General features: G+C 50.6%; 2 protein-coding genes across 3 annotated transcripts in view; one reads left to right on the top strand and one right to left on the bottom strand.

Moving 5' to 3' along the window:
• Positions 1–10,734, top strand: part of NLRC3 (NLR family CARD domain containing 3) — a 45,085-nt gene extending 34,351 nt beyond the window's left edge. Inside the window, exons 14-20 of the mRNA XM_053276850.1 lie at positions 1,656–1,739; positions 3,465–3,548; positions 5,850–5,933; positions 6,532–6,615; positions 6,805–6,888; positions 8,985–9,068; positions 10,485–10,734. Coding sequence (XP_053132825.1) covers positions 1,656–1,739; positions 3,465–3,548; positions 5,850–5,933; positions 6,532–6,615; positions 6,805–6,888; positions 8,985–9,068; positions 10,485–10,575 — 595 coding nt within the window. The 3' untranslated portion in view covers positions 10,576–10,734. The remainder of the gene's footprint in view (positions 1–1,655; positions 1,740–3,464; positions 3,549–5,849; positions 5,934–6,531; positions 6,616–6,804; positions 6,889–8,984; positions 9,069–10,484) is intronic.
• Positions 10,735–10,848: 114 nt separating this feature from the next.
• The window catches only part of CLUAP1 (clusterin associated protein 1), a 50,507-nt gene continuing 37,796 nt past the window's right edge, over positions 10,849–23,559 (bottom strand). Inside the window, exons 9-13 of one of the 2 annotated variants that reach the window (XM_053276847.1) lie at positions 18,957–19,029; positions 14,736–14,843; positions 14,358–14,413; positions 12,660–12,710; positions 10,849–12,128 (exon numbers count right to left, since the gene is read on the bottom strand). In XM_053276847.1, the coding sequence (XP_053132822.1) occupies positions 11,967–12,128; positions 12,660–12,710; positions 14,358–14,413; positions 14,736–14,843; positions 18,957–19,029 (450 nt within the window). In that variant the 3' untranslated portion in view covers positions 10,849–11,966. The remainder of the gene's footprint in view (positions 12,129–12,659; positions 12,711–14,357; positions 14,414–14,735; positions 14,844–18,956; positions 19,030–23,559) is intronic. The other variant, XM_053276849.1, reaches the window with a different exon arrangement.

The following is a 23,559-nucleotide window of genomic DNA, read 5'->3' as shown; positions in this document are numbered from 1 at the left end:
AGTCTCTGCTTCTCAAAAGGAGGGTCTTTTTTTTAGCAAGGTTCAGCTCGCCCCAAGACGTCTTAAGGCACAGCAGCCGATTAAATACTTAATTCGGTACATTGGTGTGTGGGTTGCCTCTCCGAGGAAGGCAGGTATCTGCAGCATGCAAAGGAGAGCTGGGCTCCTCTGCCTTTTTACTAGCAGTGGGCCAGAAGAGGAATGGTTGGCAGGTGCCCCATAAAACAGGCCATGCTATGATGGGCCTGCTGCTATTCCTCCTTCTGGACTGCTGCTCTGAAACAGAGGGACCCTGCCCTCCTCCTTTGCACGGATGTTGATCATGGGGTGTTGGTTAAGATGCCACTTCTTGCATTTGTAGCCGGTGCCCACGCATGCAAGGATATTCATGAACATTCTGACCTCTTGGGGGAGAAATGGTCAGCAACAGAATGTTGCTAAAGAGTGCAGTTTCTACAAGAAAGTCAACACCGGAAGCTGCCATATACTGAGTCAGACCATTGGTCCATCTAACTCAGTATTGTCTACCCTGACTGGCAGCGGCTTCTCCCAGGTTGCAGGCAGGAGTCTCTCTCAGCTCTATGTTGGAGATGCTGCCAGGGAGGGAACTTGGAACCTAGATGCTCTTCCCAGAGCGGCTCCATCCCCTGAGGGGAATACCTTACAGTGCTCACATGTGGTCTCCCATTCAAATGCAGCCAGGGCAGACCCTGCTTAGCTAAGGAGACAAGTCATGCTTGCTACCACCAGACCAGATCTCCTCTCCCTCGGTCAGGCTGGCTAGGATTATAATGCACAGAGAAGCTGGGGAAAGGAAGTGGGGGAAAGACCGAGGAGGAGAGAGCTGCTAACTGGGCAAAGAGGCCCCTTTTAATGTGGGGGTTCTCTTTATTGAGTGGGGGAGAGTAACCGGCCCTCTCCACCCCCAGCACGGTACCTCCAGTGACTGTTGCTGGTATCTGTCTTATGTTTCTTTTTAGAATGTGAGCCCTTCGGGGACAGGGAGCCATCCTATTTATTTATTATTTCTCTGTGTAAATCGCCCTGAGCCATTTTTGGAAGGGCGGTATAGAAATCGAATGAATGAATGAATGAATGAATGAATGAATGAATAAGGGGAAGGAAGAGGCTCGGCGGGGATCAGCTGCTGGGTGGAAAGAGGCCAGAGTGTTCAGGGGGCTAAAAACACAGGAATTGGGGGGCATAACAGGTTGGAGTGGGCCCTGGGACGAAAAGTGAAGATGGGCCCCTCCTTTCCTGCTCCTCTCAGAGGCAAGGGGCTGGGGGCGGGAGGTCAAAGAGCAAGCTGGCGCCCAGCTGGTGGACCCCTCCCTGTCCGGGGCCCAAGGGCCCATTTTGTCCCCCCTTGTTCAGCTGTAGCTACACTCCTGATGCAGGATTTTGCAGGAGGAAAGGGTGGGAGAGGCAGTAGCTTGAAGGAAAGCGAGGTTGAAGGAAAAGATGTGGGAGAATCTCACACAGGGCCTAGAGGTAGGAAGAACTGCCTGCTGTGGGCAGAGAGGAGATCTCTGGTGGGTTGTGGGGGGGGGCACGGAGGCAATATGGGGGGGATCCGGAATCTCGCATCTGAAGCTGAACTGGCCCAGCTGTGCTACGCTGTGCTAAACTCTCCTTTCCCTGGTTTTTGCTTCTAGTTTGGCCGCCAACCTGCTGCATGATGAAGGTGTCCAGGCCATCGCCCTTGCGCTGAAGGAGAACAAGGCCCTCAGCTCCCTGCAGTGAGTTTCGGTCGATTCGTCTTCATTGCTTGAGCATTAATCCTGTAGCTGGGTGGTACGTAGCCCCGGAGCCCAGGCAGGCCTGCTCGGTTTACGAACTGCCAAGCGGAATACAGCTCATCGGGCTCAAAAAAAAAAATATTTTTAAAAAAATCTCCTATTGTTGCTGCCTGCCTGGGATGGCCAAAACAGGGACATTGTCCATTGTGACAGGCTGTACAATGCATGCTGTGTCCAGCTCAGGCAGGCTGTGTCCAGCTGGGCTGCCCAGCACAGAAATAGTAAGAGGGCTGAGTCAAGATCTTTAACAGAGTAGATGATAGTTTGGTAGGAAAAATTAATTCCATGTCAGTGGTGTGTCTGTGCCTGTTTTAAATCTAAGAGTAAGCAAAGCAGAATTCAGCGAGCAGCTTCTAATCTGTACAGTGGGAACTGTACAGTGTACAGTTACCCTGGCCTCTTGGGATTTGGAATTGGAATGTTCAACCTCTTGAGAAGATTGGAGTGGACGGCTCTCCTTTTGAGGCTGGGGCCGAGACACTTGGAGATGTTTTCCTAGGTCTGAAAAAGACAAGTACCTTTGAGCATGTACAAAGTGCATTTCCTTTACCACGAAGTAACCACACACAGCTCACACATGGTGGATTTGGGAAAGGCTTCCAGGGCAAGGGATAAATATTTGGTCGGTTGGAAGTCTTGTGGTAAAAAATAAGCTCCTGGGCCTGTTAAAGTTGTGCTTTCGAGTCAGTGTTGACTCCTGGCGCCCACAGAGCCCTGTGGTTGTCTTAGTAGAAAGCAGGAGGGGTTGACCATTGCCTCCTCCCACACAGTATGAGATGATGACCTTTCAGCATCTTCCTATATCGCTGCTGCCCAATATCGTACCAGCGGGGATTCGAACTGGCAACCTTCTGCTTGTTAGTCAAGCATTTCCCTGCTGTGCCATTAGGTGGCTATTTAGGATTAGTAAATTGAGGGTCGTTCCATAACTGGATGAACCACTTCAGGTTGCAGGGACTTGCATATCTGAATGCTCTCCCCACCTCAGATGCTGGCTCCCTACGTCATGAAAAGCAAGCCTGTCGGGGAGAAGAGTTCTAGCCTCGGTTCACACACTGGCACTTAACATATCTGGATGCTGGGGCATAGCAAGGACAGAGGGGGCCTGTGCTTGCCCCTCTCTCCCTCCCTCTCTGTGAGAGAGGAGAGCTGGTCTTGTGGTAGCAAGCCTGTCTTGTCCCCTTAGCTAAGCAGGGTCCGCCCTGGTTGCATATGAATGGAAGACTAGGAGTGTGAGCACTGGAAGAGATTCCCCTCGTGGTGGAGCCACTGCTCTGGGAAGAGCAGAAGGCTTCAAGTTCCCTCCCTGGTGGCATCTCCAAGAAAGGGCTGAGAGAGATTCCTGCCTGCAACCTGGGAGAAGCTGCTATCAGTCTGAGTAGGCAGTACTGAGCTAGATGGACCAATGGTCTGACTCAGTATCTGGCAGCTTCCTATGAGGGAGATAATGAAGGAAAGAGAGAGGGGTGGAGTTGGGCCCGGGTTCTTTGAGCCCATCCGCTCACTGATCACAGCACCCCTTTCTCGATGCAATGGGGTCGTGTGCCTCAATGCTCTCTTCCGCACTTGCCTTCTGCGGTGGCACCATCCAGGAAGGACTGGATCAGGTGGGCCGTCTCCGAGTGTGGTCTGGTTCTCATCTCACCTCTGTCTCTCTTCCTCTAGCTTGCAGTGGAACTTCGTTCAGTCCAAAGCGGCCAAGGCCCTGAGCCAAGCACTACAATTCAACGAGAGCCTCACCCTCTTGGAGTAAGTTCCCGGCCCCAACTCCGCTCCACTAGTGTGAGCAATCCTTACCCTGAAGGGGAAGCCATGGAAACACGAGTCGAGTTGCCATATCCTAGCTTTCCAAATAGGGGGTGCCTAATTTACTTATTATGTAAATTGGCTTAAAAAATAAATTTGCATATGCAAATCAGCAGCTGCACTTTCCAATTGTTGAGTTGTATTTGATCTGGATACCTACCAACAATAATAATTGGGGAAGAGATCTTTGCCGGACCATTTCCCTTGACATATGAACAGCAGCAATAGAACAACAACAAAGCTTTTTAATTAAGGCTGCAATTCTGTACACTGAAACCAACTGTGCTTGCTTCTAAGTAGGCCTGCATTGAACATAAAGCCCCCATTTTAGCTCATTTTGATGGCAGTTTCCCAGCCTCTGGGAACCTAACCCCCATGATTGCACTGACTGCAATGTCCCAGCACCCACCGTTTCCCCCAGGGAAATGGAACCCCCATGAATACCGAGGTTTTCCTGTACTTGGCTCTTTCAACTGTTGCTTAGAGAACCAGGTTGCCTAACCCATTCCATCTTTGTCACTCTCCTCTGAACTAGGGTTGCCATCTTCTGGCTTTCCAAATCCGGGTGCCTAATTTGCATATTATGTAAATTGGCTTGAAAATCCTTTTTGAGAATAGTGACTGCATGTTTTGCTCCATAACTCCGCTCCTACAAGGCCTAGAGCTTAGCTTTTCGATTTAATTTTTTTAAAAAATGAAAGCTGAAATCCAGGCGAATCTGGGTGGGCGAAGCAATCTGGGTGTGATGCTTAAAATCCGGATGGAACTCAGAATTCCGGGTGGGCATGGCAACTCTACTCTGAACTCATTCCAGTTTTTCAGTGTCTTCCTTAAAATGCAGGTCCCAGAACTGGACATGGAATCCCAAGTAAGATCTGGCCAGAGTAGGGTAGAGCGGAACTATTCATTTTCATGAGCTGGTCATCAGCACATGCATTGTAGAACAACACAATGTTCTGGAGTGTAGAACTCCATCCTGCCCCTCCATTTTGAACTCCGGCTAGAGAAGATCCTGACCCTCAAATCTTTATTTCTGCTTAATAAATTTGAAGGATTTCTTCCTTGCTAGATCATGGCACCTTCTTCTAAGCCTGTTCAGAAGGCATTTAATGGGTGACTGATTCACTCTGGAGTGTGTCCCTCATGGGCCCTTTACAATTAATGGCTTTTTTTGAATAGCACTTCTGGAGTTGCTACTAATTTGTATCAGGTGATTGAGACACCTTTCCTCCAGGGAGCAGGGAAGCACATTTTCATTCAAAACATCTTGTCAGTGCGGAAAAATAAAAAGCTTTCTCCACCCACCCCTGCTGCAGAATATATTTTCTCTCTCTCCAAAAGTCATAACTTTGGCTTGGAACCAAAACCGCTCTCTGAAGAAATTCGACAAGTATTTCTGAGTTCCTTCGAAAGAGAAACTAAAATTCAGGCATCCAGGCTCCTCTCGAGAAGAAATCCCAAATAATTTTCTCAGATGGTTTATCCAGATTCAAAGGGCCATCGAAACCAGTGAGGAAAAGATGTTCTTGCCCCAAAGTCTGGCTTTGTGCTACAAGGTAGAGTGGAGGGTTTTATGTTTCAGTTGCCTGGATAAACACCCTCCAGTTCCGTCTGTCTGTTTCTGAGTGAAGAGTTGCTTGCGATTGTTTTTTGCAGACCCGACAGCGTTTCTGAATAGCAAGCAACCGAAAGCCTTTATTTTAAAATGCAGTATGTGGAAACAGGCGGTTTCGCAAACAGAACACTTGAAAGCATTGGCAGATAAATGTCCCAGTCCCTTCACCTTGCAGCAAATGGTTTTGGAATAAGTCGATAAGTTGGCGATGCAATGAGCATATTAACACCAAACTCTCAACAAAAAGACCTTTTATGGTGGAAACAAAGCAAAACTAAAAGTTGGTAAACATAAAACCATAAGATGTTTCCGGACATGTCATGCTTGCGACCACAAGACCAGCTCTTCTCCCTTTACTGCACGCTGGGAGTATTTCTATGTGAGCAGGGAGGGCACCCAGAAATTGCACTGTCCCATCTGCAGTCGGTACTGGATTGCTCTATGAGTCTACCACTTCACTCTTCTGCACGTGTGCACCACTCCTCGGAGGGTGCAGCCGGGGGCGGGAGGGGACCTGGATCCCATCACACGATGCACAATCCAAGAGGAACTGTGGGGGCCTCTCCCTCCCCTTCCAGAATAGCTGAGCCACAGCGTGAGACTGACCCCTGGCACCCTCTGTGTTTCAGTTTGCAGGAGAACGCGATTGGAGACGAAGGAGCCAGCGCCCTCGCTTCGGCTCTGCAGGCGAACACGACACTCACGGATCTCTAGTAAGTATCCTTCCTGCACACGGGGGCAGGAAGTGCTGGGAAAGACCAATCTGCAAAGGACTGGTGAACCAGTTCGGCCTCTGCGGCCCTCCGCGCTCTCTGGCCTCATGGGTCACTGCTTTGGCCCAGCTGTATGTGTTTCGGGATTCGATGCAAGCGATACGGGAGGGGGAAGCGGCCTATTGAACAGTATCGGGGCAGACCGAGAGTTTAGCGGGGAGGAGAGCTCGTTCTGTGGTAGCGAGCATGAATTTTCCCCTGGTTTGCATTTGGATGGGTGACCACATGCGAGCACCGTAAGATCTTTCCCTTAGGGGATGGTAGCCATAGCTCAGTGGAAAAGCACCTGCCTGCTTGCATGCAGAAGGTTCCAAGTCCCAGGTTCCCTCCCTGGCAGCATCTCCGAGATAGGGCTGAGAGAGATTCCTGCCTGCAACCTTGGAGAAGCCGCTGCCAGTCTGTGAAGACAAAACTGCGCTAGATGGACCAAGGGTCTGACTCGGTAGAAGGCAGCTTCCGATGTTCCAGTGCCCTGAGGTCTTCTTGGCAGAGCGAGCTTGGCTCGAGTTTGCCCTGACTGTGCCCTGTTTTGCTGCAGCCTCCAAGTGGCGCTGATTGGCGAGAGTGGTGCTAGAGCACTGGGAGAAGCCTTGGCCACCAACACAAGCCTCGCAACTCTGGAGTAAGTATTCCCAAATTCTCCCCTGGAGAGCTGGCCCAAGAGCCAACGTGCTAGGCTGGCAGAATCAGACCCCTCGCTAGGTTCCAGCATCACTGCTTTCGAGTTTCACCTCTGGAGTTGGATGGGATCTGGGCACCATGCAGAAGAACTGTTTCCCGTAACTGCTCTCCCCCCTGGCTTCTATTTCAGCTTGAGAGGAAACGCCATCGGTCTGGCCGGAGCCAAGGCCATGGCCAATGCCTTGAAAGTTAACTGCGCCCTCCGCCGGCTGAAGTAAGTACAACCACAGAGAAATGGTGGCTAGGCGAGCAAAGTGGAGAGAAGGCAGCTCTTGTACAGCATCGTGGCCAAAGGGACTTGTTGAATGGCCTCTGGTGGCTGGTGACTACTCGGGGCCACGCAGACCTCTGTCTCATGCTCCAGCTTGGGGTGGGCTGGTTTGACAGGTAGAATCTGCCTTTGCGGCTGCTCGGCAAGAAGCAAGCTCGGAGCGTGCGAGGGTCTGTTGTTTGCTTTTGGGGGGGTCTGATGTTTTAAGACTAGTACCGTCTAGGTGCCGAGATGCTCAAGTTGTAGATTGATTAGGGGTATGCGCAAAATGGACGTTGCGATCTGTTTCACGCTTGAAACAAATCGCAAAATCCTCGAATCGATTTGGCGGCACCGTTCCTAGACTCTAGTACACAGACATTTCGACTCTTGTGTGCTAGGCTGTGTGTTCATGGAGTCTGCCTCCAGAGTGGCCACACAGACACCAGCACTCCTGATCTGCTAGTCCAAGCCTCTCTCTGGACCCCCCGACTAGTGTAGAAGGAGTAGCGGTGTCTATCCAGGCCCGAGTCTTTCTCTCCAGGAATCACAGAGACACTGAGACAGCATGGAGGAAGGATCTTCAGAAGCCAGGGCAGCCTCCCGCAGCCTGGGGAGTGGGCCTTGGATCTGCACTTGGGGCACCATTTTCCGTACATAAAAGCAGATGTGCCCCAGTTTCCTCCCTTTCTGCCTCAGCAATGCACGCCCAGCAGCCTTCTTTTTTCAGCCCACCACCCAAGCTGCTCATAGGCTCCATCTCAAAATAGCAGCTTTTCTCAGCAAGAAAGAGGCAATTCCTTCCCCCATAGGAAGGATAAATATACTTGTTTTACATCCTTGCATTTTTGTGAGTTCCGTTGCTGTTTGGACCCTCAAGAACCCAGGAGTTAAAAATACCACGTGAGACACCGTGTGGGTGCGTGTGTGTGTGTGTGTGTGTGTGTGTGTGTGTGTGTGTGTGTGTAGGGGGATGATGCTTACCTTGCAGCAACAGCAGCCCCCCACCCCAAGGCCTTTAGGTCCAGGCTCCAAAATTACCCAGGTGCACCTCTGAGACCAGTCCTCTGAGATGGGCCAACACACCAAGTCCAGGGCAGAGGCCTGGTCTACCTGCCTCATGCAATGGGTAGAGCAACCAGCCTTCCGAGAAGGGCCAATGTGCTAAGTCCAGGATGGACGGCTGGTCTACCTGCCGACCCCAATTAGTAGACCAGCTTTCCAAAACAAAAAACAAAAAACCCCAACTTTTTTTGTCTGGGGAGAGCTGGTCTACCAATTCGAGTCAGCGGATAGACCAGCCCTCCGCTTTGGACTTCGCGCGTCGGCCCACCTTGGAGAACAGGTGTACCTACAAAGTTGGTAGACCAGCTCTCCCCAGAAAAAAAAGGCCTTCAAATGGCACTCTAAACATTTCAAGCTCAGAACAGCCATTTCAAGCTCAAATTGATTCGAGTTCAACTCATTTTGCACGTATCTAATGTTTATAAACAGATGTTACAGAACCAGTCTCTAGTCCTCTCCGAACCTGTAAAAAGTTGCCCTGAAACATATGAATGCTCAGAAACTGGGAGGCATATGGACTACTATTCACTCAATCAGTCTTTTAGACACTGCAAGCAGACCTTTTGAGTTACACAGAACTTTTCAGACTTGAGGGTCTGCAGATACTATATGGCCAGGCCAATGGTGACTCTACCCACTTAACAGGAAAGCTAAGCAGGGTCCACCATGGTTTCATTTGAATGGGAGACCACACGTGAGCACTGGAAGAGATTGCCCTCCGGGGATGGAGCCGCTCTGGGAAGAGCAGAAGGTTCCAAGTTCCCTCCCTGGCAGCATCTCCAAGATAGAGCTGAGAGAGATTCCTGCCTACAACCTGGGAGAAGCCGCTGCCAGTCTGGGTAGACAATACTGAGCCAAATGGACCTATGGTCTGATTCAGTATATGGCAGCTTCCCATGTAACTGATTTTGGTTTCTTTTTAACAATGACACAAAGTTGGAGCAGTCATGAAGTGGGAAAGGGAACGGCTCACCTCTCTGTGCTCTCGTCCGCAGCCTCCAGGAGAATGCCCTGGGCATGGATGGAGCCATCTGCATTGCCACTGCTCTGACCAAAAGCCATCGCCTCACCTACATCAAGTAAGTCTAACTCTTCACAAGCCAACTGGCTTGGGACAGCAAGAGTAGGCCGAAGCCATTTCGTCTCTGACCCCCCCACATGAATTCGGGAACTGTGGGCTAGTGATAGAACTTGCCGCATGAGCTGAATATGGCACTCCACACACCTGAGTGTGTCACAGACACATGGCATAAGGTCCCCGATGCAGAATCCAGTTTCTGTAGACCTTCAGCATTCATCTTAGAAAGCAAATTTCCAGCCCACGTGACTGCTGGAAAAACCTGAAATTGTATGCATCAGTCTGGTGGTGCCTTCGAGGCCTGAGGGGGGCAGGAGCAGGAGCCGGAGCGCCCCATGGTCAGTGGATGCTCTGCTCACTTCGACTCCTTGCCCCTTTCCTCCGGTTTACCATGTTATCAAAAGAAAACTGCAGATGCTCTGAAAAACATAAGAGTTTTTCTCCAGGGGCAGGCAGGAAAAGGGGCATAAATGTTGGTCTCCGGCAACAGGAGCGAGCACGGGCAAGGAGAAGAGGGGAAGTGTGTGTTTGTGTTTCTGTCTTAAAAGTTAGGAACACAGGAAGCTGCCTTCTACCGAGTCAGACCTTTGGTCCATCTGCTCAGCATTGTCTACACCCAGGCCTGCTGTTTTTGGACTACAACTCCCATCATCCCCAGCCACAGTGGCCAATAGCCAGGGATTATGGGAGTTGTAGGCCAACCTGTGCAGGAGGGCCAAAGTTGAGCAGCCCTGACTGGCAGCAACTCTCCAAGGTTTCTGGCAGGAGTCTTCCCCAGCCCTACCTGGAGATGCTGCCAGGGATGGAACTTGGGTCCATCTCGCACGGGGTAGGCAACCTTGGCTCCCCAGCTGTTTCTGAACTACAGCTCCCATCATCCCGAGCTTCAGTACATTGTGGTTGGGGAAGAGGGGAGTTGTTGAGGAGCCCAGGCTGCCCCCCTCTGATCCGGCAGATGCTCTTCCACTGATCTACAGCACTGCCCTTTAAGGGGAAATCTCTTACAGCAAAGGGGGCTCATATCTGCAAAGAGGATAATTCAAACTGGCTCTGTTTTGAGCACAGTGCTACTTTTTTAAAGTGTGCCATCGAGTCGCTGTCGACTCCTGGCGCCCACAGAGCCCTGTGGTTGTCTTTGGTAGAATACAGGAGGGGTTGACCATTACCTTCTCCCGCGCAGTAGGAGATGATGCCTTTCAGCATCTTCCTATATCGCTGCCACCCGATATAGGTGTTTCCCATAGTCTGGGAAAGCTACCAGGGCTCTGGGAAGAGCACCTGCATACTGAGCTAGATGGACCAATGGTCTGACTCGGAAGAAGGCAGCTTCCTATGTTCCTAGAGGCCTTGGGCCTGATCCAGCAGGGCTGTTCTTATATATTAAAACACCCCTTTTCTTCGTCTCTTCTCCTCCCAGTTTACAGGGAAATCGAATCGGCGAGTCGGGAGCCAAGGTGATCGCCGATGCCATCCGCACAAATGCCCCCAGCTGCATCGTAAAGACATGACGGGGATTGTGCTGGAGGAAGCTGGAGAGTCCAGACTTCTCACGTGACAGGCAGGCAGAGGTGGGGATGAGGTCTGAGTTGAAGGCAGCTGCGTAAGGGAACAGCCACCCCCACACCCCTGGGGCTGGGCCTTCTTTTCATCCTGAACATCTGTTCCTGCTCATGAGGGCAGAAGATTGTTAGAAGCAGCCAACGTGATACTGGCTGGGTCTCCATTAGTGATCTATAGTCAGTGACAACAGGCGGCCCAGGAATGCTCAAGGAGAAGCAAGATGGGGAGAAAGGCATTTATTTGTGCTATGCAGGAGTGAAACAGACAAGTCCAGGGTGGACCTGCATTAAACAGCACAGCTTGCAAAGGCACAAAAGGACTGAGGAAGCCTCGGCACAAGACCAGGTGGACAGGCGGTGCTGGAGGGTGGTTGGAGGGTGGGATGTGTTTCCACTCGTCCTCTGAAAAAGGATTCCAGCTAAACCTGTTCCGTGCCAAAAGACTTACTGGCTCAGAATCAGAGAAACTGAAGCAAATAAAACTTGCTGCTCTTTTAAATAAACGGTGTTAAAACCATGAAAAACTCAACTCGGTTAAATTGGTGAGAAATGAACATCACTTCTCCTACAGCTTATTTTATACCAAGATGGAAGTCGCTCCTCTTGGGCTTGCTTAGATGGCGGAGGGGTGAAGCAGAGGTCAAAAGAAAGGCAAGAATTGGAATCATCAGGGGTTATTTCTTGGCCTTCGCCGTCGGTGCTGGTCAACTGACAATGGGAACGTGTGCACCATCTGTGGTGCTGTGGTTCTAACATACCTTGGTCCCCAGATGTTGTTGGACTTCCAACTCCCATGATCCTCAGCCACGAGAGCCAAAGGCCATGGGAGTTGAAGTTTGACAACAGCTGGGGCCTCAAATTTGAGAAGCTTGGCCTTAGGCAGGAACAAGAGGCATTCCTTCCCCTCTGGTCAAGGGTACTTGTTAGCTCAGGATTCAGCCTTAGACTATGGGAATGAACCCAAGCTAAAGTGGTTTACTTATCCTGAACTAATACCTTTGAAACAAATGGTGGATCCATGGATGTTGCTGGAATTCACACTTTCAAGGGTGTGTGCTGAACCTGGGTGTGTACGTTACTTCTTAAGCCTTTGGCACCAAGGAGCAAGAAGGCTCCTAGTTCTAAATATCAAAGAAATGGCTCGATTCGGACTTTTGTTCCAGCCATTTTGACTCCGAGTGGAGCAGAGCACGGAGTTTGAACAGCTGCAAACTCCAGGCTTACGTCCTTGGTGCTGCTTTCATTGCTATGGAAGTGGCCTCACTTCGGGGTATAACCTGTCCAAGGGTCAGCAGGAGCTGTCCAGGGCTGCTGCTGCTGCTCCCCTCCTGCTGGGTCCCTCAGAAGTCGTTATCGCTCTCCTCCAGGGGCTCTGGCTTCCTGGTCCTCCGACTGGTCTTGTTGGGGGAGATGTCGATACTGTCGTCTTCCAAGTCGTCGTCGTCGTCGTCATCATCGTCGTCGTCGTCATCCAGATCAATTTCGCTGTCCTCCGAGTCCTCCTGTAGGAAGGTATTATGTACATTGTTATTTCCATTTTCCTTAGTTTTTGGAAAAAAAGGCAGGCTGCCCCATTTCATCCACAAAGTCTCGGCATATGTAACAAAGAAGATGCATAGAATCTCAATACCGGAAAAAATCTCTTATAGGCATAGTTGGCCCTCTTCTTGACCCAGCCCGTTTAGCAATACTCCCAGTCTGGACCATGCCCCTTTGAAACAACGGATCAGAATATCATCAACACACTCCTGAGCATGTGCAGAGTGCCTTGCCTCCCCAAACAGGTGGAGTTAAGCAGCAGGGGGGCCCCATCCAGGTGCCATTCTTTAGAAGCGGAGCACTGAGGCCACCTCCCTGGAGAGCAATCCGAGGACACCGCCCAAAATCTTTTGCGGGAGGCCTGGCAGTGCTGCATCGGATCGGACACCTCCGCGGCGGAGCAGCCTCCAGGGCTGCAGGGAAGGCAGGGCCAGAGCTGTGAGCAGGTGGGCCTGAACGTGTGGAAGAGAAATGCAGAGAGGAGAGACACCCACCTTGGCCTTGGCTCTGGAGGCTTTGCGTTTACTGGCGTGGGCCGCCCCGACCTTTGGAGAGAGCAGCAGTGCAGAGACAAGGCAAGATGGATGCAGGAAGGAATTAGAGAGAGAGAAATGAAACCAGCGAGTATGAATGAGAGACTGGGAGACGCACGACCGAACAGGGGTTTGGAGTCAGGAGAAGGCGGCTGGCGGGACACAAAGGAAGCGGTCGTGTACATGGTCCGTCTAGCTCAATATTGCCTACCCAGGTTGGCAGCAGCTTCTCCAAGGCTGCAGGCAAGAGTCTCTCTCCCAGCCCTATCTTGGAGATGGTGCCAGGGAGGGAACTTGGAACCTTCTGCCTGCAAGCGGGCAGGTGCTCTTCCCAGAGCAGCCCCATCCCGAGGGGAATATATTTCAGTGCTTCCCATTCAAAAGCAAGAATACAGTGCGTCATTAATTCAATGGAACTCCCTGCCACGGGATGTGGGGATAGCCACTAATTTGGATGGCTTTAAAACGGGACTTAGACAAATTTATGGAGGACAGGCCTATCAATGGCTACTAGTCCGGTGGCTATAGGCAACCTCTAGGCTCAGAGGCACCATGCTGCTAAATACTTTTTGCAGGGGAGCAACAGCAAGGGAGAGGGCATGCCCTCAACTCTTGCCTGTGGGCTCCCCCAGAGGCATTTGGTGGGTCACTGTGCGGAACAGGAAGGTGGACTAGATAGGCCTTGGGCCTGATCCAGCTGGGCTGTTCTTATGTTATGTTCTGATGACTACTCCTACAACTATTTATATACTGCATTTCAACAAAAGTTCTTGAATGAATGAATGGACTGATGGCTCCCTATCTCCAAAGGGCTCACCATCTAAAAATAAACATGTTAGACACCAGCCACAGCTACTGGAGGTATGCTGTGCTGGGGACCGATAGGGCCAGTTGCTCTCCCCTCGCTAAATGTAAGAGAGTTGCCACTTCCGAGGAAGCATGTCAGGAAGAAAGCACTAAGCAGCCGACAGTGCTTTCGCCTGGGTCCTAAGCACGCTGGGCACAATCCACCAAAACATGGCGGTGGCTAAAACAGACAGAAATCCGTGAGACTGAAATGGAACGAAGTCACAAGTGTATATTTCAAAGGGCCTCGGGCCTCAACGGGCTGCCCGGGGACTGCATGGCTGCTGCCATCTCAGGAATATCTCGAGGAGGATGGCGGCGCGTGAAAGGCCATCGGGGAACCCAGAGCTTCCTTGCCTGCTGCGAGTGAAGCTGAGCAGGAGGCAAGGAAACCCTGGGCATGGTGACACTGTCCCTCTGGGAAGATGGAGAGAGGAGGCCTTGGTGGCAGGAGTCGGGTATCCCTCGGAAGGCTGCAGCCTCCGGTGTGGAGCTCCCGTTAACACTAATTAACAACCCCGTGGGCACAAATTCGTCTTTTAACAAGGCCTTGTCTGGTGCCCGGACATCGCAGGCGCTTCTCAAATAAAAGGGTGGTAGTAAAATGAGCATGGGTCGGTCCCCCGCGTGATGCTTGCAAAAGTGAGGAGGGAACGGGGGCTGCAGAGAAGGCAGGCGAGGTGTGAGGGACAGGCAGGCGAGAGGTGAAGCAAGGCAGGTGCTGCGGAGGAGGAAGAGGAGGCCGATTGCTGCGAGGGGAGGTCTGCAAGGCTGAGAGGACCGCGGTGGCCGGCGGCCGCCTTGGCTACTTACGTCATCTTCCGTGTCACCGCTCTGCATCGCTCCGATGACCCGCCTGTTGGGTCTCCCTGGAAGAAAGAGAGAAGCGGTGAGACGGGGGCTGCAGCTAGCTGCAAAGATGCTGGAAGTGGACGGTCTTCTTCCCAGAATGAATGAAGGCGAGGGAGGTCTCTGGGGCACAGGAGCATAGCTATAATTGAAGTGATGGGGGGTGGGGGGTAGGGAGGCCCAGGAGGGAGCAGCCCCTCCCTGCCTCTCTAACGGGCTGGCTAGTGCTCAGGTTCCGCCCACCCCACCCTCCGCATGACTGACAGGAAGGGGGGGGGAGGCGGCAGGGGCCCGCCTTCGCTTCTTGTCCCAGGGCCTTCCATGACGCCCATGACCCAGTACCTTGCATCAGTATCTCCATGGCCGTGTGCTGCTTTATCAGTTGCCTGTCTTCTATTTCGCTGTCAGAGCCTTTGTCCTCGTGGATCTCGATGTCTGAATCCTCGTTACCTGAACAGAAACAAGAATGCTTGCAGGAGTTAATGGGGAAAGGGCCAAGAGGCCAGTCGCGTCTCTCCATGCTCTTTGTTTCTGTCGAAGGAGCCATTGTGGGCCAGTAAGAGTCCACTTCCTCTAGCCCCAGAAACAACATCCAGAGCGGGTCCTTCCAGTTTCAGAGCCTTAGTGCCACTGCTGAAAAGGCCCTGGTCCGAGGCAACTCCACCATCATTTTTCAAGCAGGGAGGAGATCCAGAGCAGGGGGTGCTCAGGGAAATCTGATGATTAAGTTCACACGGGAGAGTAGTATAATCCCAGCTTTGGGTGCCAATGGATTCAGAGCAAAGCAAAAGGAAGGAGACGGACCCACCAAATCCCAATTGTGTTAAACGAATAAATCCGTCAAACTCTGGTTCCACTTCACTGACAGTGTGAACCCACAGACAGCGGCGTCACCTTCTCAATAGCTTTTAAAAACTGTTTCAGTTGTATGGCTGGTTTTAAATTGTTGCATTGTTCTAACTTTTTGTGTGTGTTTTAATTGTTTTATGTTAACTGCCCAGAGACGAAAGTTTGGGCGGTATAGAAGTTTAATAAGCAAGCAAGCAAGCAAGCAAGCAAGCAAGCAAGCAAGCAAGCAAGCAAATACAGCTAGCCAAGAAGAATGTGTGCTTCATGTTTGCCTGGGGAACCCAGTTCCCCTCAGATGGCTCGCTATTAGAAATCAAACCCATCTCCTCTTGGTTCCTCTGGCTTCAGATTCCGCCCCTGAGGAGAGGCTCCCGCGGCTGGATGGTTTGGGACAGCTCGCTCCCCAAATGCAAATGGGGCCTTGCACACAAAAGCAAGCCGTGGAGGCCACTTCTGCACAACAGCGGCAAAAGTCTGTGACGGCGAGGGAAAGGCTGCTCCGAGAAAAGCGGCAGGGTTGGGCAGCGGGCCTCATGCAGGCCAGTGGCAAAGGGTGAGCTGGGCATCCCTTCTTCAGATCTCGCCTCACCCACCTTAGGTGGCCCCCTGGCAAGCTGCCGCCGCAGCCTCAACCCCCGGGCTGGAGATCAAATGCAGACCTAGAAGGTGATTAAAGGATGGCTGAGAGACGGTCTGCCAAGTGTTCCAAATATCTGAACGATGCTGCAGCTGTCTCCCCAACTCCCAGCTCCTGTTTGGTCCCTGCTCTATTTGCAGGGCAGCCCCTTCCTTCCTGCGATGGGCCGAGAAAGTGGCATCATCAAGAAGAAGCATTACATCCTTCATGTCAATAACCAGGTGCCTGGAGAGCAGTTGGGTGAGGGACTTTTCCACTTCCCTTCTCTGTTAGGTCTGTACAGTAAGAAAATGGGGGTGTTCTAGGAAGACCAAGCAAAACCAGCAGGCTGGTCCTCGGGATAACCAAGTTTCAAACCAAGCTTAGGTTGAACTGAGTCTACTGATGTGTGCACAGCCACCTAATGGCGCAGCAGGGAAATGGCTCGATTAGCAAGCCAGAGGTTGCCGGTTCAAATCCCCGCTGGTCTGTTTCCCAGACTATGGGAAACACCTCTATCGAGCGATATAGGAAAGATGCTGAAAGGCATCATCTCATACTGCGCGGGAGGAGGCAATGGTCAACCCCTCCTGTATTCTGCACGTGGGCTCTGTGGTCTCCAGGAAACAACACCAGCTCAACGGCACATTTTACCTTTACTGATGTGTGCAGGGAAGATAAAGAGGAGGAACGCTGAGAGAACTCCTGTTAACAAGCTAGAATTGTAAGCTACGGCTTGTAAACTCTCTACCGATCTCAGCTCTGAGCAGAAATTCCTTTAATTGATCCACATGGGGGAAAAGCTTCTCCCCCCCCCAAAAATGTTAAATGCATATGTGGCAGTATTAAAACCAACAGGCTGGTTCACCCCAGGGGTCTCTGCTGACGTCTTTATCAATGTGTCAAAATTCAAATATCAGTATTGCTGGCAGGAGTTTGAGTGTAAATCAGCCCTTTCAATCTGCCATCAACCCTTTTAAAAAAATCAACAGTTTAAAGTCAATGTTATGGCAACACTAGTTTGAATGCTAAGTTCTGCCATGTGTGGGCAACCTCTCCAATTATAGACACGCAGGAGATAATCTCTCTCAGCGGACTGACAATAAGAGAAAAACGAGTCTTAATTCCAGGACATTCAAACTGATTGCAGCATTCTTGAGTACTCATCTGCTTTGTAAATTGGCAATCTGCTGGCTACACAAGAAAAATTACGTCTGGGCGACCAGGCAGGAAACAAAGACGATCCGACAGGGTAGAGAAGGCTCCCCACTTCATATGGCCCAAGCGGGAGGTGAGGTGGGAGCTGGGTTTACATAACAGCAGCCCTATTGGATCAGGACCAGTGTGCCCTATAACAAGGATTCCCAGATGTTTTTGACTACAACTCCCACAGTTACAGTAAACTCTCCGAACAAGCTACGGAAGATAGAAACATGCCATTTTCCAGGTAGGTTCCTGACCTCACCCAGACTCCCCAAACAATCCAAGATGCTTAATTTGCTGAGAAAATGTGCAAAAACCCTTCAATTGGAAATGAATGGGGAACAATGCCGACCCACAAACTGTGGCAATTTTCTTAAGTACTCTGCAAGACAGGACTTTCACTGAATGATGAGGCAATGAACAAGCTATATTTTCTCAGTCCACTGCATTTTAATCCTTGTCGGATTGCCACAAAACACCCTTAAGAAATTGCAAAATGCAAAAAGGTTTAAGTGCCGCAGATATAAATACATGCTTCTAAACGCACGAATGCTTCTGGACATCAACTAGCAATGAGGGAAGGAAGAGTAGGCATTTAGTGGCGCAGGAGGAATGGTTGAAAAACCGCGAACCCGCTGTACTAGTGATTTTATAAACCACTGTGATGTCTCCCTTTAGTTGCCTTTTTAAAATAAACATATATGGTTAGAAACAACAGGCCAAATCTTTGACTGTGCTTCTCCCCCATGCTGTGCCAGCCCCGGCTAGGGATGTGCGGACTGGCTCGAGATTGAACCGGTTTGCCATTGAACCGGTTCGGCTCGAGGGGTTGCCCTCAAGCCAGACTGGGCCCGGTTTGGCTCGACCTCAAGCCAACGCCCCCCAGGCCGGCATGGAGCTAGGGTTAAAAAATAAAATTATTATTATGTAACTCACCGCCGGGTCTGGGTTAACTCTGCTGCCTCCAGGGGGTGCTACTTTGGCCGTGGGGGTGTGTGTCTCTAAAGCTTTCCTCCTCCCCCCCCCGCCGGCCTCCCCTTCATGGGGCTAGTTTTGCCCTATTTCCGGGTCTTTCCGGCCCGCTTCCAGCTCACAGCGGCCATTTTGAAGGCTGCCGCAAATGCGTATAAGCTGTTTGCTCCACAGTGCGTGACAGTGGCACCCCTTGTGGGTGACTTCACACGCACATGGACGTGGCCCGATTGCCAGAGGCCCCGCGCAAGCCCCCCAGACCTCAATCACCCAGGCTTTTAATTAGATGCATAGTTTTAAATAATTTTAATACTGGGTTTTAAATGGTTTTATTTATTGATTTATTTGATTGATTGATTGATTTGATTTATATACCGCCCTTCCAAAATGGCTCAGGGCGGTTAATTAATTGATTTAATGTTTTAAATGGTTTTAATTATAAACCCCACGCACGTTTTGGGCAGTATAGAAAGATTTAAAATAAATAATAAATTCCCATCCAGGGTTTGCTGGCTGGGTGCATTTCCCCCCCTTTCCTCTTCCTCCAAAGAGGGAGAGAAAGAGAAATAAATTAACCCAGCCAGCAAACGCTGGCTGGGAATGAACTCCGCAGGGCTTGCGTGGCCTTTCTGTGGCTTGCGGCTGGGTTCTTCAAGCCCGGCCACTCAATGGCCACTCCACCCCTGTCCACATCAGGAGCGGCTAATGAGTTGGGCACCATTTTGCTATTCTGATCTTTCTATTCCCCCACCTACTTGAGGTCGCTGCTCTCAAGTTGACAAAGAGACCTTTAAGCGCGACACAGTCGGGACCTTCCTGCTCTGCCATCACTGTAGAAACAGGAGGTAAAGACAGATAGCACCCAGCCCTCTCTTCCCATTCCCACTGGAAGATTGGAGACGTGAAGCAGAGAGACAACTCACTTCCGCTCTTCAGTAAGCGCTTCTCCTCCTCCTTGAGCTTGTTCTGCATCAGACGCAAGGTGTTCTCGGCTTCCTGCAGGGAAGGGGAAACATCCGCATCAGAACAGCTGCTCCATCGTCACCCCACTCAGGAGGTTTAACATCACCAGGCATGCACAGAGGCGCTGCCAAGGGTGGGATCAAGGCCTTTTCAGCCAAACGTGGGTCCAGAGAACGAAAGAGGCACCAAGGCAGGGGAGCGTAATCCCCCACCCGCCCAATCACGGCAACCGCTGATACGATGAATATTTACAAACCACTTTTCAACAAAAAGTTCTCAAAAACAAATAATGCATTCATAAGATGGTCCCCCGTCTCAAAAGGGCTCACAATATAAAAAGATTGATTGTCTTTACATTTCTATCCCACTCTTCCTCTCAGGAGCTCAGAGTGGTATACATGGTTATTTTTATCCTCACAACAACCCTGTGAGGTAGGTTAGGCTGAGAGAGACATGACTGGCCCAGAGTCACCCAGCAAGTTTGATGGCTGAATAGGGTGGGGATTCAAACTCGGTTCTTCCCAATCCTAGTCCAACACTCTAACCACTATGCTATGCTTCCACCACTGCTGTGGTGGGGATGGATAGGGTCAGTTGCTTCTCCCTTTCTTAATATAAAGAGACTTGCCACTTTGAAAGGTGTCTCTTTACTCAGCAAGGGTGACTCTAGCTGTGCAGAGGTGTGTCCATTTTTGAACTTTTTCTCATTTTACTCTTGTTCTGAACTTAGATGCCAGAAGATTGCCTCATAAGGTTCAGAATCTATTTAAAAGCACTTTTAAAAGCTTTCTCTCCTCTGTACCATCATTTTTGTACATTTTAGAAACCATTTTTAAAAGAAAACACTACTCAGACGGTTACTGGTTGCAGCAAAGAGTGGTGGCAACGATTGTTATAACGATTAAAACACACGCTGCCTGCTATCCTGGTTTTAAATTGCTTCCTATGATTGCTGAGCTAAAAGAAAACTCAGAGCCAGATCGTAAAGCAGCCAACGTTTTGAAATTGGTACACAATGTTTCGGAGGGGCGGGGGGGACACACTCACTATTTCTGCAAAGGATTTACGTGCTACGCCCAAGGTCTGAAAACAGAAATGACAGCTGACCCTTCAAGAGCTATGAAACTAAAGCCAATTTCATTCTTGCAATTACATGGCAAAATAAATAGCAAAGGAGATGGCAGGGTGTTCACATTTGTTCCTACACAGGGAGGAAGAATGTTTTGGAACGAAGCAATCGGAGACTGGTATTTTACCACAAAGGCTCTCTCCACCTCTTTTGCACCTGGATCCCAAAACCTTTTACTTAGCTGCATCTCCCATTTTCTTCCAGTGGTATGCATCTTAAAGGTTAAGCAGAAGTATGCAAGAAGCATACTTGAGTCAACTCTAACTCATGTATACCCTTCATTAATGTAACACAGGAGGCTGCTTTCTACCAAGTCAGACCCTTGGTCCATCTAGCTCAGTACTGTCTACTCTGACTGGCAGAGGCTGAGAAACCTCCAAGGTTTCAGGCAGGAAATATCTCCAGCCCTACCAGGAGACGCTGCCAGACTGAACCTGGGACCTTCTACATGCAACGCAGATAGGAACATAGGAAGCTGCCATAGACTGAGTCAGACCCTTGGTCCATCTAGCTCACTATTGTCAACCCAGACTGGCAGCGGCTTCTCCAAGGTTGCAGGCAGGAATCTCTCTCAGCCCTATCTTGGGGATGCTGCCAGGGAGGGAACTTGGAACCTGGATGCTCTTCCCAGAGCGGCTCCATCCCCTGAGGGGAGTATCTTACAGTGCTCACATTTCTAGTCTCCCATTTATATGCAACCAGGGCGGGCCCTGCTTAGCTAAGTTGGTACCACAAGAGCAGCTCTCCTTCATGTGGTGATGGCCACCAGCTTGGACGGCTTTCGCAGGGCTTAGAAAATGGCAGCTTCCTATGTTCCTATGTAAGCAGCAGAGATGCACGACTTGATGTGGTGATGCTACTTGATGCAACTTGATGCGGTGCTTCTATACCCAGCGTGGCCATCAACCGCAGTTGCTGTCCATTTCTGAAAAGAAGCAGAGCTTTTTCCCGCCTGGTTGAATGGGGCATAAATCATAACGTGGCTGTTTCCCCGTCACTCTCCCCCCTGCTCTAATTGGCAGAACAGATGGCCCTACGTCTGATACTCCTGCGGAGAGCGGCTTCAGTGACAAGGTGTCAGGGGCTGCATTTAGGAGCTCATGGTGGAAATATCAATGTGTGTCTTCTTTCGCTCTTGCTAATTAGCCGCTCCCCAAAAGGCCCAAACATCACCCGGCCATCCTTAGGCTGGTGGGGAGGGAAAACAAACACCCTCAACACAGAGGAGAGATGCAGAATAAATCATTTCCCAGAAAACGATACGGAGGGGAGTGCAAGAGCATCGATCGTTCAGGATGCAAGCAGAATGGGACGACGGCCTGGATGGCCGCTTCCTGAAGAGACCAAAGGCCCCATCGGCATCAGTAACCTTTAACACTGCTGTAAAGGTCACTGCCGGGAAATGGGATGATATCCGTTAGCAGACAACTGGTGATCAATGAGAAAGCGCCACACCACACTGCATCATTTACCCAGCGGTAGACCTGCCAAACCCATCGCGCCCTCAACGTTTCTACTGTGCTGCCTGCCACCCACTCAAGTCCTTGCGAAGAACATCTTCCTTTCCATAAGGTCAGGCCGCTTCTGCAGTCGGAATGAGCCGGATTCCGAAGCAAATTTGCACAAAGGCCTTACTTGAGGAGAGGAGAGCTGGTCTTGTGGTAGCAAGCATGACTGGTCCCCTTAGCTAAGCAGGGTCTGCCCTGGCTTGCATTTGAATGGGAGACTCCGTGTGTGAGCACTGGAAGAGATTCCCCTCAGGGGATGGGGGCCTCTCTGGGAAGAGCAGAAGGTTCCAAGTTCCCTCCCTGGCAGCATCTCCAAGATAGGGATGAGAGAGATTCCTGCCTGCAACCTTGGAGAAGCCGCTGCCAGTCTGTGAAGACAATACTGAGCTAGACAGAACAATGGTCTGACTCAGTATATAGCAGCTTCCTACGTCCTCACCTCTTGCCTGTGGGCTTCTCCAAGGCATCTATTGGGCCATCTGGGAAACAGGATGCTGGACGAGAGAGGCTTTGGGCCTGATCCAGCAGGGCAGTTCTTACATTCTTAACCAGGTGGAGGACTGAAACTAAGAAATGGCAGGAAATGGACCTTTATGTCCTCGCCATCCTCACAAGACCACCCAAACAGACCACCTTGGAGAAGCTGCTGCCAGTCTGTGTAGACAATACTGAGCGAGATGGTCGGACTCAGTATATGGCAGCTTCCTATGTTGCTATGTAACAGGCTCTAAAACCCAGCTTGCTGAAGGTTTTAACCCCCTGGCTGCATTCCTTCGGGTCCTAGCACAATGGGGCAGGAACTGGGCCATGCCGTATGGCTGCAATCAACAGGAGCGGCAATCAACAGGAACTTCCAGTTCTAACCACCTCCTCAGCTTCAGCACTGCCAGGGCAGCAGGCATGGATCCTGCACAATACCTCGCCTGAACAGCTTGGGGGCAAGCACAGAGTCCAGGCAAAGGAGTGGAAATTCCCCCGCCTCGCCACAAAACCCTCCAAATTCACACCTGCGGGGTCTCAGAACCCTCTCGCTAGGACACAACACAAATGTATCTCTGGCAGCAGCTCACGGTCTGAGATTATGGCTGGTAAAGAAATTAACGGGGAGAGCAGCAATATGGAAATATTGGCCCAAGGAGAACTGCATTAGGACAAGAAAGTTACACTCGAGGGAATTATCTGAGAGCGGACTACCAAGGGACCACTGCATATTAACTAAGGACCCTTTTCAATGGCCCATTCTTTGCACAATAAACAAACAAGCTAACAGGGACCTCTCAAAATTAAAATCAAGTGTGCTCCTGGGCAACAGAAGTCACCGTTAACGGCTCTCCAATTAATTTGCCTGCTTCTCTCTCCGGACCTGGGAAGAGTACACATTGTAATGATTCAATATAAACTCATCTGCTATCCTCTGGCTGTATCACATTGCTACTGTATTCATTGGTCTATTGGCTCCATGCCCAGAGCTGATATGAATCCATGGAAGAGCCTGTGGTGTCAAAACCAGGACCGGCCTGCATTGTTTGAAGAAGTTCATCAACCAAATTAATGCCGATGGGAAAATTACAACAGCAGCTAAGTCCTTAGGCATAGGAACATAGGAAGCTGCCATATACTGAGTCAGACCATTGGTCTCTCTAGCTCAGTATTGTCTTCACAGACTGGCAGCAGCGGCTTCTCCAAGGTTGCAGGCAGGAGTCTCTCTCAGCCCTATCTTGGAGATGCTGCCAGGGAGGGAACTTGGAACCTAGATGCTCTCCCCAGAAAGGCTCCATCCTCTGAGGGGAATATCTTACAGAGCTAGTCTCCCATTCATATGCAACCAGGGTATGCCCTGCTTAGCTAAGGGGACAAGTCAGGCTTGCTACCACAAGACCAGCTCGAGGCGAGCCCTTCTCCCTCCCCAACAAGAAACAATCAAAA

This window comes from Hemicordylus capensis, chromosome 13, assembly GCF_027244095.1.
Source record: "Hemicordylus capensis ecotype Gifberg chromosome 13, rHemCap1.1.pri, whole genome shotgun sequence".
Taxonomy (NCBI): domain Eukaryota; kingdom Metazoa; phylum Chordata; class Lepidosauria; order Squamata; family Cordylidae; genus Hemicordylus; species Hemicordylus capensis.
The sequence above is the reverse complement of the archived record's forward strand: the minus strand, read 5'-3'. Positions and strand labels throughout refer to the sequence as shown.